The sequence below is a fragment of the Helianthus annuus genome, chromosome 7, assembly GCF_002127325.2.
Source record: "Helianthus annuus cultivar XRQ/B chromosome 7, HanXRQr2.0-SUNRISE, whole genome shotgun sequence".
NCBI lineage: Eukaryota > Viridiplantae > Streptophyta > Magnoliopsida > Asterales > Asteraceae > Helianthus > Helianthus annuus.
The window spans coordinates 78070100-78084655 of record NC_035439.2 but is presented as its reverse complement, the minus strand read 5'-3'; the positions used below and the strand labels follow the sequence as shown (position 1 = coordinate 78084655).

At 41.7% G+C, this 14556-nt stretch overlaps 1 protein-coding gene across 1 annotated transcript; it reads right to left on the bottom strand.

Moving 5' to 3' along the window:
• Positions 1 to 12836: 12836 nt before the first annotated feature.
• On the bottom strand, positions 12837 to 14282 carry LOC110867015. The gene has a single exon (XM_022116163.1). It carries the CDS (start codon positions 14280 to 14282, stop codon positions 12837 to 12839), a length of 1446 nt encoding a protein of 481 aa, XP_021971855.1.
• Between the last annotated feature and the right edge of the window lie 274 nt (positions 14283 to 14556).

Here is a 14556-nt window from a genome sequence, read left to right as displayed (position 1 = left end):
TTTCTCTCTTCATTAATTGTAATTCGCAATTACAATTAATGCGCCTGCTGTACTTTCGCCACGCCCCCGTGCTCACTGGACACGGCCCCGTGGTGGGCAATAGAAGCTTCTATAGGTTTGTCTTTTCTGCTGCTTCTTGGGCACGGCCCCGTGCTGGCTGAGCACGGGGCGTGTTCAGTCTTCTGACTTCTCTTTTCTGCTTGGGAGGCTGCCGTTGAGGGGTCGGGCAATCCACTTTTGTTCCTTTTCTTGTATTTATGTTAGATTTAGCTGTCTTTTTGCTTCTTTTGTGAATTTGAGCTCATTTCATCCTGAAAATACAAAAGGAAGACAAAAACACTCTTTTTCCAACATTAGTACTTAAAAAGGGTTAGTTTTATGCCTCATTTGATGTAATTTATATGTTGCATTTTACACACATCATCAAGTATATCGTCAATCTCACTTCACAATAGTCGCAGGGATCTCCTCCCGTTGATTAAGAATTCGTTCAAGGTTGCCGCCTCTGCCTCGCCATCATCACCGTAGTCAGGTACCTTCACGATCGAGAGGGAAGAGCAGCCATCTCCTACGGAAGCAAGCTCAGAATCTTGTCTGGTAATCACTCTAGCTATGAGCTTTGCAATGAACGCGAGGTCGATAGCTTCATCGTGCGGGTTATGTATAGTGATAGGAGTCGGAGTCGAAAGTATCTTGTTCACGTCAATAATTATTCCGTACACTTATTAGTATGTATTTACGTCAATATTTATTCCGATTCATATGTATGTATTGATAAACAAATATATTACTTAGCATAAACAGGCATTTTGATCATATAACGTATAACTCTCGTTTTGGGGGGGGGGGTCATTTTTCTAGTTGTCGATTCACGACAGAAACACTACTTGGTACTCGTCCTCACCAAGAGTGTATTTTAATTTTTGGCAAGTCTAACTCGTGTAGACTATGCCTTAGTTGCCACCTTATCTTGAGGGTATTCCTTACTAATGTCCTTGCCTTGTCTCTTTTTTGAAAAGTGTTTGACTCGTGGATCTTGACGCTTACGTGAATGCAATGAAAACCTTGTTGTTAAATGTTTTCGTGAGAGACTCTAGTGATTGTAGTCTAGACTCGAGAAAGAATCCTAGTTCACTACAATCGAAGCTCTGATACCAAACTGTCACACCCTGTCTTTTGCGGAAGCGTATGATGTGTGACTGGATTAATATCATTGCATTCAATCGTAATAAACAACTACATGATCAAAACGATGTTCAAACATTCATAAAATTTATGTATTACAAACATTGTTTATTCAAATTTTTAAAACACAACCTTCGACTAGGTTACAAACCAACAAAAGTGGATGACATCTAAACTTCTAGTTACGACACCTGCGTCCAAGATCCATCCTGTTACCTGAAATACATGTAATTTTGAAAAACATCAACAAAAAGTTGAGCGAGTTCATGCGTCTAGTTTGTGCACTGTAATTCTTGTAAATCTTTGAGAGACTCTTTTGTAAACAGGTATGAAAAAACGTGTATGAACATGAATGTTTTACAAGAACTTTAAGGCATGTGAGGACATGGGGAGTACTTGTTATGACTCCTTGTCGGAATACTCATTCTGATTCCTTGTCGGAGTACTCGTTCTGACTCCTTGACTGTGTCGATTACCCTCGACTGTGTCCATTTCCCTCGATTGTGTCGATTAACCTCGACTGTGTCGATTAACCTCGACTGTGTCGATTAACCTCGACTGTGTCGATTAACCTCGACTGGGACTCCGAAGCACTACTAGGTACTAGTTTTGACCATGAGTGGGGTTCGGCCGTACCCGTTAAATCTAACCCTCGTCCCTAATTAATAAATGTTTTTAATGGCTTGGTACTAGTTTTCACCAAGACTTTATGGCATTTTTAGTATTAAGTCTATGCTCACATGATCTAGTATTTCATAGGCCTTTCATACCGTTTAAGTGTTTGTACATGTATTCCACCCCCGAGAGTTATAAAACCAAAAACAGTTAAAGAAAAGGGGGAGCATGAACTCACTGTTTTGCGTCTTCAGCACTCGTAACTCAAATCTCGTCAGCAAATACGACTACCTACAATGTGCTAGGGTCAATTAGACGAGCGGGCCGTGCCTTGTTTTAGTATTCATGTTTTGAGTTACGTTTTCTTTATGTCTTTACATCATCCTGAGTTATAATACTTTTCAAGTATTAGTTTTCGCGTTTCTTTCCCAAGGATGGGAGTATTTCATACATGTATTCTCGTATTCTTGTATTTGTAGTTTCCAAAATAATATATTTTCACTTAGAAAATATACATAGACTTGTTTTGTCCAAAAATAATGTATCGTCAAGAAAATATATATTTTTCTTCAAAAATCATATACCTTCTGAAATATTCTAAGAAAATATATTTTTACTTCAAAAAGTAATATATATCCTTTTTGTCGAAAATATGATATACTTTGTAATAATAACAAAAATCATATTTTCACCTCTTTCGTTTCCAAAATAATATTTACCAAAAATATATTTGTAATGGTATTTTCCGGAATATTTTATACGTTACGTTCTTGTTCGGTTGTCAATATTTAAGCGTGTAAATTATATGCTTTATTCCTTGTAATTTTTGGTATTATTTTGGTGTTGTAAGTTTTTGGTATTTGTAAGTTATATTATTTTCCCTAAAATAATATAACTATTTCACATAATCACACACTATGTCTTTAATGTAAATATGTATCTTAAATACATATTTACCCATTTTTATTTGTAAAAACCAACCTCCAATGCTTGTATTTTTGTTACAAAAAATCTATGGCAAAGTTTATATGGAAAATCATAGTTAAAAATACACTTGTAAACACTTGTTTAGAAGATATTTTCTAAGTGTTGGTATTTTAGAAAATTTTGCCATAGTTTCCCCTGAAAATGGAGGTTTCCATGCTTTCGAGCATATCATTTTCTTTTGTAAAATCATCACCAATCATCAACAAATCATTCAACACTTACCATATGTCAAAAATATGAAATTTACACTATGTCATGAACTTGAAAATTTACAAAAATTTGTAGTAACTTACTAGTGTGTTTAGTAAGCTTAGTTACCCTTTAAAGTGTGGTTGTTTATGTAAAAACATAATTTTTGAAGAATTTAGATCTTTACAACTTGTAAAATATTTTTCTAAAAATATTTCTTCTTGCATTTTTCTTGTTAAATACATGTTTATACACTTGATTAACCACTAAAAGTGTGATTGGTTTCTTTAAGAACCAAGTTTATGTAAATCTTGTAATTTAACTTAGTTTCTTGAGAAAACTAGTGTTGTAATCACCCATTTACAAGGTTCATAACATGTTTCATGCTTCATGATACATAAAAACATCTTTATTTTTCAAGTTCATGTTTACATAAAGGATGACCATTATGATTTTCTCAAGATTTATCCTTATACTTGCTAGATCATTTGTTTAATCATCATTTAGCAAGCTTCATATGGTGATCTACACCACAAACACGAGAAATCATCAAACAAACTCAATATATACACTAGAACAACTTGATCTTCATGTTTTAGAGCTTTTATGTTTAAGTTTATGCTTATGTTTCTTTATGATTTTTAGTTTACCAAGTTACTTCATACTTTAACCACTAAAATTGTCAGTAAAAACAAGATCAATGGAACTTACTACTAGCACTATGGCTAGGGAAGAAACCAAAGATGAAAGTGGTGATGATTCAAGTGGTTAATAGCTTCTTGATGAGGTCCTTCAACTTTCAATGCTTCCAAGCTTCTTATTTATGCTTATTACACCCTTGAAAGTCCTTAGAATGCTTGTAATTGAAGTGAAAATGGAAGTGTTGTGTGGGTGTGGTTGGGCCGTAGACAAGCAAGAAGGAGGAGTAGAAGAAGTAAAGTGATGAATTGATGAAGGAATTAGAAGGTGGTTCTTGTGGTTTATAACATTAACCTTCCAACACTACATTACCTAGAGGTTAATATGTCCCCAAAGTACTTAGCATATCAAATAAATAATTCAAAGAAATCATGGGTGAGTTCCCCATGTTTGTAACCGGTTATGAGGGGGGGGGGGGTTCTAGTTGGGTTTCAATTGCTAGTTACATAAACTAGTTAGTATTCAATTGTTAAGTTAGTGTCTTTTGTGTGCTATTATTTATAAAGTGTGTTAGGGTGTTTGGGGACCCTAGCTAGCTTAGAAAAATAAAAACAATGTGTTTGGCAATATTTTTGTGTTCCGGGTAAAGTCTGGTTGTTCGGTTGGGTGTTGTCCCGTTAAATTGCTAAATTAATCAATAAGGTGTCTTTTTATGTTACTTTATGTGACACATTTAATTCCCAACACTTTGGAAAGTATCTAGGACCATTTTGTCAAGTTTTTGCACTTTACTAGCATAATTAAATGCTGAAAATAGCTGAATTTTGGTTATTTTCTGCAGAATTCTGCACTTTTAGTGTGTTTTAGGCACTTTCCGGCACTTTAACTATCACCTAGAAAAGCAGTTTTGTGGTCCTTACTTCCCTACACACTATACTAGTGTATCACTTGGTCTCTGGCTCATACTGAGCCTCAAAATATTGTATGTCTATGTACTGAACATCGTCAGTATTTTTTTTTGTTTGTCTAATAATGGTGCCAATTCTGTTCTGTGCATTATTAGCACTATATCGTATATGAAATGCCATTGTATGTATATAACAGTAATAAAAAATTCATTTGTCTTGTAAACTAGTTCATGCACAATTATTTAAGTATAGATTACTGTTCAACTAGTGTACGGAATGTATGGAAAAGTGATAGTTGTCACATAGATGAATGCTTGTTTGCTATGTTTACACATTGATGACTTGCCCTACCACCCTTAGCAACGATAGTACTATATTTTAGACTCAGCACTTGTTTACTCTGGAGTTGTTAAAGTTTACTTACTTTACGTGTACACTTCGGTGAACATGTATCGCGCATACTCTACTCGCATGCATGTTGGTTAGCTTGTGTCATTGTCGATAGCTTACTTGATTCGCCCCTTTACGTGTTCCATGCTGGTTATGTGTAAACGATTTATTACTATACTTATGCAAACTTGTGTACTCACCTTTACATTATTGTATTGACTTTATTTTAACGTATGTAACGGATTGATGGATTACTGCTGGAATTGGTTTAGGATGTCTAGAAACCCGCTTAAATAAAATTGCAAGTTTTGAATGTTATGATTTGCTGTTTGAGAAACTACTGAATTTTGTTTCGACTTTGTGAGAATGTTTTGTTTGATAGTATGGGATATTGAACCTTTATAAATATTGCCACAATTAGTCGTTACTGATTCTCTCGAGCCACCTATTCGCATCATGCCACATCCCGATGATTCCGCCATCGGTTGGGGTGTGACAATAAGTGTTGTATGACTTAGTACATTTGTTTGTTTGTTTATTAATTATACCTTTTGTTGGGAATTTAGAGAATGCAACGGATCATCTGGATCATCTGAGAGGCGTGAAATTACTTTTAGATCGATTTATTTCGATGGTTTACCCGAAAACCCAATCGGATACAACTCATAATTTGGGAACAAGACCTAGTATGTGTGTGATGTGAAATTCGTATGAACCAGAATCTTTGCAAGTTTAGAGCCAAATTGCTTTTAATCCCTACCCCTTAGACCCCACCAAGCGTGGCCGCCGCTTAGACCCTGCTCCTAGGGGCGCTGGCCCCAGACCTCCGCCAAGGGGGCGTCCCCTTGGAACCCCCATTAATTAAGTGCTTCACCCCGAACACTTAGAACTGTAACAACTCAAACAAGTATGCACTCTCGCACCTTCTAACTTGCTTGATGAGTATTACAATTCACTTTGGTCACCATGTCAATCCCAATTACACTAATATATGCAACATCTTATATAATTATAATTATTTTAATATATTACGCTATATAACTTGAAAAAACTATGCATGAGCTGGACTCGGCTTTAAAAAAAATAAGCTCAAAACATGACATGCTCGAGCTTGATGAGGCTTGTTTACACTTAGGTGCAACATATAAAGAATACGTTAGAAGGTGACCCTGAGGCTAGAGCACTAGGAACACCCTCCGACCCTTCATTGATGGGTTGGAGGTGGATAGTGAGCTCTCCAAGAGAGAAAAAAGGGGTTACACTCATTGAGGAAAGAGGGCATCCGCCTCCTTGGAAAAAAAATTAGTGCTATTTTTAGGCGAAAATCACAATCGCCCCTTAAAAGTTTAATTCCCAAGATTCCGCAAACATCACTTATCTTTGATATTTACTTTAGACTTCTTAATAATTAATTTGTTTATTGGTATAACTATTAGGTAGGATGAGTATATAGTCGAATAGAATGCTAAATCCCGTCAATGAGGTACTGGTGGAGTGGTTGGGGAAAAACTTTGTGTTTCTTGTGACCCAGGTTCGACTCCCATTTTCCCCATTATTTTCTGCAGCATCCAGGTGAAGAGCGAATACGGGTGGCGTCGGTTCGCCTTGGATGGGAGGCGAGGCTTTACCGATTATTCTACTGTCGTGCCTTCGGGCGGGTGGAGGTCGGGTTTCCACACATCTAGGAGAGCCAAGGGGCTGACGGCAGTCAAGTAGTCGACCTTGGACACAGCACCCGTTGTCATGGTGGTTGGCACGTTATTCCTTGTCGTTCAAAAAGAAAAAGAAAGCTAAATTCCGTTCATTATTTAGTTGTTAAGTTAAACATGTTAGTTATTAATTTTAGGCAATGAAAAAATTAAACAAAATGAAAGTTATGAACCAAATAAAAAATCTATGAATTTTCAAACCGAATAAAAAATCTATGAATTTTCAAACCAAATAAAAAACCTTAGATCTACAATCAAAGACCCAAAATATTTCGATAACCTGACTCAATCCGATAGAAAAGTTTAACGGCCAACTCATCCCGGTAAAAAATTTCAATGACCCGGCTGGACTAAATTTCTTTTGATAGATGTACACCAATAAATTCATACCCCATAAACAATTGTTGGGTCTCTCACTTTAGATTTCAACTGGTTTTGATATTTAAAACATTATTAAAATTATGAATTTATATCTGATGAAACACAGGTTAACACTGAGGTTAGTCTGTGGGGTTATTTCTTCTGTGGGTTCAACCTCTTTCTTGACTCGTAACAATAGCTTGAATCCTGCAAAACAGCAACGCCGTTAGTCTCGTTAAGAAGGGGAGATGGGGGTTTTCCCTCTTAACCAGGCTCCGGCATGAGAATAAGTACTGTTCTGAGAGAATAAAACAGTGTGTGTATATAGCGAGTGTAGAGAGTTAAGATCCTGAGCCTGAATGATGAAGGGTCCTATTTATAGCCGGAGGGTGAAGAAGGGAGGAGCAGCTATGCCAGCTGTGGGCGCGTGCCAGCTGTCCGACCAAGGGGAATATCCTCTTGGTCTGCTCTGTCACGGCAGGTGTAGTGATACACGTGGCGCTCTTACATTTGCCCATGCTGGAGACCTCGTACCGGTGTTGTCAGCTCTGCCCCCTGATTTGCCGCAGGCCTATGTGGCGTTCTGCGAGTGGTGACACGTGTTGTCCTTTTTGTTTGTTAGAGCATCTTTGGTGCCACCTGCAAGTCTTCCAGAAGCTTCTAGAAGCTTCTGGATTGCTTTGCTGATGTGGTCGCCATGTATGCTCAAAAGTGGTGTGGTCCCTGCCATGTAGGCAGGGAATTGGGACCATACCTCTTCAAGTCCCCCCAGTCTAGTGTGCCTTCTAGTTGAGTTGATCTTCTAGGAGGGATTCTGGACTTATAAGAGTAGTGGTTTTTACGGCGCGTGGGGTTTGGTGATTTGAAAGAAAGAATTGAACCGAATGGACGCACCGCGCACGGGCCTTGGTACTTTTAAAAAATGAGCCGAATGAACGCATGGCGTGTGGGTCTTGGCTCCTTGCTAAAAGGTGAGCCAAATGTACGCATGGCGCATGGGTTTTGGTCCATTATAAAAGGTGAGCCAAATGGACGCATGGTGCATGGGTTTTGCCCCTTTATAAAAAGTGAGCCAAATGGACGCATGGCGCATGGGTTTTGGCCCTTTATAGAAAGTGAGCCAAATGGACGCATGGCGCATGGGTTTTGGTCCCTTATAAAAGGTGAGCCAAATGGACGCATGGCGCATGGGTTTTGGCCCTTTACAGAAAGTGAGACAAATGGACGCATGGCGCATGGGTTTTGGCCTTATATAAAAGGTGAGCCAAATGGACGCATGGCGCATGGGTTTTGGTCCCTTATAAAAGGTGAGCCAAATGGACGCATGGCGCATGGGTTTTGGCCCTTTATAAAAAGTGAGCCAAATGGACGCATGGCGCATGGGTTTTGGCCTTATATAAAAGGTGAGCCAAATGGACGCATGGCGCATGTGTTTTGGCCCTTTATTGTTTCCTTCTGATGGAAGTTTGGTGGTTTTGGGGAGGAGTTTGATGTGAGTATCTGACATCCCTGTCTTATCAGAGACGAACAGGCGCTTTTTCAGTTGCTTTCTGTCACGTCAGCAGGCCCTGTTACTTCGAGTATTTGTTTAACCCCTCGTTGTCTTCATCATGTCTGGTACGAATCCTACCCAGAGGAAGAGAAAATATAAGGGGAGGGCTCCTCCTGGTCCTGACCAGGCGGTCATTGGATGGAAGGAGGAGGAGTTCGACAATCTTGTTCAGGGGATGGCTTTTCGCCCCGAATGGGGAGCCCAGTATCCTCCTGCTGGTTCCACTGTCCTGGATGCTCCTCCAGGTTATATCACTTTGTATGCTGCATTTTTCCGAGAGGGTAGTTTTAGGCTACCGATTACGAAGTTTACTGCCTCCGTCTTGAGGGGTTATGGGTTGCACATTTCGCAGATCAACGCGATTGAGCTTCCACGTATTACTCATTTCGAGTATGTTTGCAGGGCTTACCGCATTGAGCCGACGTTTGAAATGTTCAACGTCTTTTATAGCGTTACTTATACCAGTGGTTTTTATTCATTTCAAGCGCGGACCGGTGTTGCTCCGGTGTGTTCCGTTCCGTTGAAGAGCCTTCATGACTGGAAGCAAAAAATTTTCTACATCCGTCGTGGTGTGATTCCGATAGATATGCCTTATCGGTTGATGAGCCAAGGGATTCCGAAAGTTGATTTTATGGGAGATTATGCTGCCCAAGATTGGTATAAAAGGATAACACACAAGGCAACTGCCATTTCTCAGTTGGAGGAGATGGCTTTGGTTGGTGCTGGTATGAGTCTGCTGTGGATACCAAAGAATCCTCTGGGTCAACCTGTTTATAGCTATCAAGGCAAATGTGTGTTACTTTCATAAGTTACTTCTGAATTATCCTTCCTTTTGTTTGTTATATTTTTATGGGTTTTCTCTTATCTTCTTGCCCTTTTGCAGTTGGTTATAGTTTGATAAATGTTCTGGACCCGAATACGGCAGGTGCCATGGTTGAAGCTATTCAAGAGGATGGGAAACCAACATGGTAGACCAAATCCGGGGCCGTTTCTTGCACCCAACTGATGAAAGCCTGAGTAGATATGCCAGCGATGTTCTAGGTGAAGATGTTGAGAATGACCCTGTCGATCCGGGTCGAGAGGAAATCGTTGTTCTTTCGAGTGGGAGTTCTGACCAAACCCCTGAAAGTCTAACCTCTCGTTACGCGCGTGCAGGTACCGCGCGGGGTGATGCTACAGAACCTGTGCATGGGGTTGTTGATGATGCTGTGATGCAGAGTTGCCTGTTGCTCCTTCTGCTCAGTTGGAGACAAGAAGAAAAACGAAGGCTGATAAATCTGAAAGGGGAAAGGAGAAAACGGAGGGCGGAGTTTCTGGTACTTCTCGTAAGCGACCTCCTATTCTCCCTTGTCTAGATTATGTGGTTGTCTCTGACACGTTGTCTGGTCTAGGAGTTGTTGAGAAAAATCGAGAATCTGATCCGGATGATCAGTCTACTTTGACTGATCATATGAAGAAGAAAGCGCTTCAAGATAAAAAACGCAAGCTTGATGAGCAGGCTGCTGCACTTCATTCGGTGAAGAAAGCTAAGCTCCACAAGGAGGCTTTTCGCACGCGCTCTGAATCTGAAATTAACATGGGCATTTTTATTGAGAACAAAGGGAATCTTTTGGAGGAGATTTTTGCTGCTTCCGCCCCTCCTGGTAATAATTTTATAGTTGCATTTTCTTTCGTGTTTCTTCGAGTTCCTCTGACTGTTGAAGTTGTTTTATGACAGAAGTCAAGACTGGGAAGAGACCGCGTAGGGTGGATATTTCACAGATTACTCCTCCTGCTTCTCCTCCATCCCGGACTGTTGGGATAACCCCTCCGCGCGAGGGAGCCGGGGAGAAGGAGAAGCCGACGGAGGTTGTCGCAGAGACTGCAGGCGAAGGTGGTGGTGAAGTTGCTGGTGGTGAAGGTACTGGAGGTGAAGGTATTGGAGGTAAAGGTAAGGGTGTGGAAACCCAGTTGGAGTCTAGTGAGACTACTCCGCTCCAAACTATATATACTAAACGTGCTCCGGGTGGGGATGGTGCTACCTCCGGTGTGGCTCGTAGCCCTCAATTTGAGAGGGTTCATGTTGATTCATGGGAGACACACGATCCTGCTTGTGACGGCGTTCCGCACGCTCCTCGGTGGAACCTGACTCAAGGTTCCCGGATGAGTGACTTGGCTAATTGTCATGAGTTTTTATCTCTGTCTCTCCCCCTCGCGGAAAGAATGTTTCAAAAGAGGCGCGATCGGTTTGAGTTGTTGGATGACCATGTCCATGCTGGAGTTAACTTCTATGCCACTTCTCAAGAGATTCTGCACGAATGGCAATTGATGGGGGAAGAGACTGTTGAGTTTGAGAATGCGAAGAGGGCGTTGGCTGAGGAAAGGGAGAAGTTTAATGCTGAAAGGAAAGGGTTACAGTGGAGAGTTTCTGATGCTGAGCGCAAGCTTGAGGAACAAAAACAACTTAACCTTCAGAAGAAGAAGGATTGGGAAATTGCCTGTGAGCGCACCAATGTTGAGATGCAATCTCAACGTGATGTGGTTATACGTTTATCAAATGAGAAAAAGGAGTTAGCAGATGAAGCTAATAGGGCGCGCCTTGCGGCTGAGAAGAAGGAGAAGGAGTACGTTGACCGGATTGATAAACTGGAAGTCCTTGCTCAGCGGAAAGCTTCTGAGTGTCAAGCATCTGAGCTCCTGGCTGAGGAGACATCTGCTGATTGTAAGTGGCTGCTTTCTCGTGTTGTTCCCTTGGTAAGTTTTTCTTCCCTGTTTTCGTCTTTGTTGTTTTTGGTAATGTCCTTTTTTCATCCTGGAGTTTACCTTGTGCAGCTTGCTGATCGTATTGTGAATTCCCCGGAGCTTGCCACTTATATGTACGAATTGGGATAGGCGGGGTACAATAGTGGTCGAAAGTATGGTTACTCCGAGGGTAGAGCTGCGGTTGTTAACAAGGAAAAAGATTACCATTTTGAGCTTTACAAGGAAGATTGTGATGGTAATTATGCTGCAAAACGGAAGGAGTTTGCATCCTTGGAGTTTGCTGTTGTGAGGGCTGCAGAAAAGTTAGCCAAGAAAGCTGATGGTGTGTCTAGGTTAAAAAAGGCTCTTGGAGATGATGCGGGTGTGACAGGAGGTGCTGGTACCAGCCATTCTTAAATGGTGGATTCTGGCCTGCGAGCCGCGTATGGCCTGGGGCGGCCTTGTAGTTTTGATAACCTGTTTGAACAATTTCGCTTTATTTGTCTGTTTTTATATAGCTTTGGTTATGCGAATTTTGTTATCGTCATAATATGTGCATGTTCAATTACTTTGATTAGGTGTCACGAATGAATGATGGCGCTGACAGGTTATATTGTGTTAACTACAATGTGTATTCTGTCGTGTTTGCGCGCGAGTAGGTTCGTGACTACGAAGTGATCGAGTTGCAGGTTATTGTGTGAGCTCAGCTGTGTTCAGCTTTGGGAGCGTTACAATGTTTAATTACCTTTCTATCGATATTTTCGTGTTTATGTGGGCAAGAAGTTTTGTTTTGGCGTTTTGTAGGCTTTGGTTGTGTTTCTGACCCGGCTGTGCACTTGGTTGTGACGAGCCTTGGAGGTCTACAATGTTTCCTATGGTCGAGCCATTGATGTTTTCGTGTACGCCCAAAGTAATAAATGCAGTTGTGACAAGAAATTTGCATGAAATAAAAGTAGCCAAACACTTCCTGTATTATAGTAAATGTGTTGGCGATTCGGCCTTTATGATTACATAGTCGTTTTACATGTAGCACTTTCTAAGTTGCTGAGCGTTCCAGGTTCGTGGAACCTCTTTGTCGTTGATGGTGCACAGTTTGTAAGCTCCCTTGCCGAGTACTGCATCGATGACATATGGGCCTTCCCATTTGGGTGCCAGTTTTCCAGGCTTTTCTGCGTTGGAAGCCTCATTGTCTCTTAGGACGTAGTCTCCTGGATTGAAAGTGCAGACTCGGACTCTAGAGTTGTAATATTTTTCCAGCTTCGTTTTGTACTTGGCCTCATTGATTGCTGCCATCTCTCTCCGTTCTTTTAGGAGGTCCAGATCAATCCTCCTTTCTTCTTCGTTGTTGATTAAATTCATGGAGAGCATTCGTGGAGACGGCAGTCTGATTTCTGCTGGTATGCCTGCTTCAGACCCATAGACTAAGCTGAATGGTGTCTCACCATTGCTTGTCTTTGGCATTGTCCTATGTGCCCACAATATGCTGGGCAGTTCGTCTACCCACCCTCTTCTTTTCTCGCCTAGCCTTGCTTTGATACCATCGACGATACTTTTGTTGAGTGCCTCTACTTGACCGTTCCCTTACGGGTGCGCAACCGAAGAGAAGGTGTGTTCGATGTGTAGTTCTTTGAACCATCGTTCGAGGTCGTCTGCTGCGAAGTTAGTTCCGTTATCGGTGATGATTCTGAGAGGTAGGCCAAAACGGCATATGATTTGTTCCCATATGAATCGCTTGACGACTGTTGATGTGGTTGATGCAAGTGCTTTCGCCTCTACCCACTTGGTGAAATAGTCGACTGCGACTATTATGAATTTGACCGCCCCTGGTGCTTCCGGGAAAGGACCTACCATGTCTATGCCCAATTGTTGAAAGGGCCATGCGGTTGTGACTGGTACTAGTTCATTTTTGGGGCGCATGGTCTTAGGCGCATGTCTCTGGCATCCACTGCACTTCCGCAACTCTTTTACAGCGTCTAAATGCATCCCGGGCCAGTAGTACCAGGCGTTCATCACTTTTGCCACCACCATTCGAGGCCCGGCATGAATACCACAAATTCCTTCATGAACTTCCCGGATTAAGTAGTTTGCATCTTCGGAGTCTACGCATCTTAGCAACGGGCCTAGGTATGACCTCCTGTCTAAAATTCCATCGGCCATCTGATTGTGCTCGGCCTTGTATTGGATTTTTCTTGCTTCTACTTTGTTTTCCGGGAGAATCCCAGATTGAAGGTACATGATTATTGGGGTCACCCAAGAAGTTGTCCCTGTCTGGATGACGCTTACTTCTCTGAGTGGAACAGATGGGTTGCTCAATACTTCTATGCGCACATCCTTTGCTAGGTGTTGAAAACTTGTTGATGCGAGTTTACTCAGCGTGTCTGCTGGCTTGTTCTCGCTTTTGTTTATGTGGTGCACCTTGTAGGAGTAGAAGGTTTGTAGCAACGTTTTTGCTTGGCTGAGATAGAGTGCCATTACATCTCCCTTGGCTTCGTATTGGCCGTTGATTTGCCCCGCTACTAGCATGGAGTCCACATGCGCTTCGATGTGTCGGACCCCCATTTTGATCGCCAACCGTAAGCCAGCCAGGAAAGCTTCATACTCGGCTTCATTGTTCGTGCTTTTAAAATCCAGGCGTATGGCATATGTGAATTCATGTTTGTCGGGGCTTACCAGCCTAAGCCCTGCACCTACTCCGTCTTCGTTAGACGCGCCGTCTGTGTATAACAACCATGGCTCTTCTACTTGCTTTTTCTCAGCTTTTTCCATTGCTTTACATTCTCGATCTTTGTCATCTGGAACTTCCGTCATAAAGTCTGCCAAGACTTGGCCTTTGATTGATGGTCGTGGTCTGAAAACCACGCTGTGACCTCCCAGTTCTATCGCCCATTTGGCTAGTCTTCCTGATATTTCTGGCCTTGCGAGGATGTTGCCAATGTTGTAATTTGTTAGCACATGGATGACGTGGTTGGCGAAGTACCTGCGCAGCCGTCTTGAAGCATGAATCAGCGCGAGGACTAGTTTCTCCATGATGGCATACCGAGTTTCTGGGTCGGTCAAGGTTCGTGACACATAGTAGACTGGTGTTTGAGTACCTTGACGATCGACAAGTAACACCGCTCCAACTGCCCTATCAGAAGCTGATAGATATAGTACCAAGGGTTCTCCTTTGTTTGGTGCGGTTAATGTTGGCAGCTTGATGAGGCAATCCTTTATCTCGCGGAATGCACTCTCTGCTTCCGGAGTCTATTGAAACTGGCTTTTCTTCATGCAGTTGCACAATGTCTTGATAAACGGGAAGGAT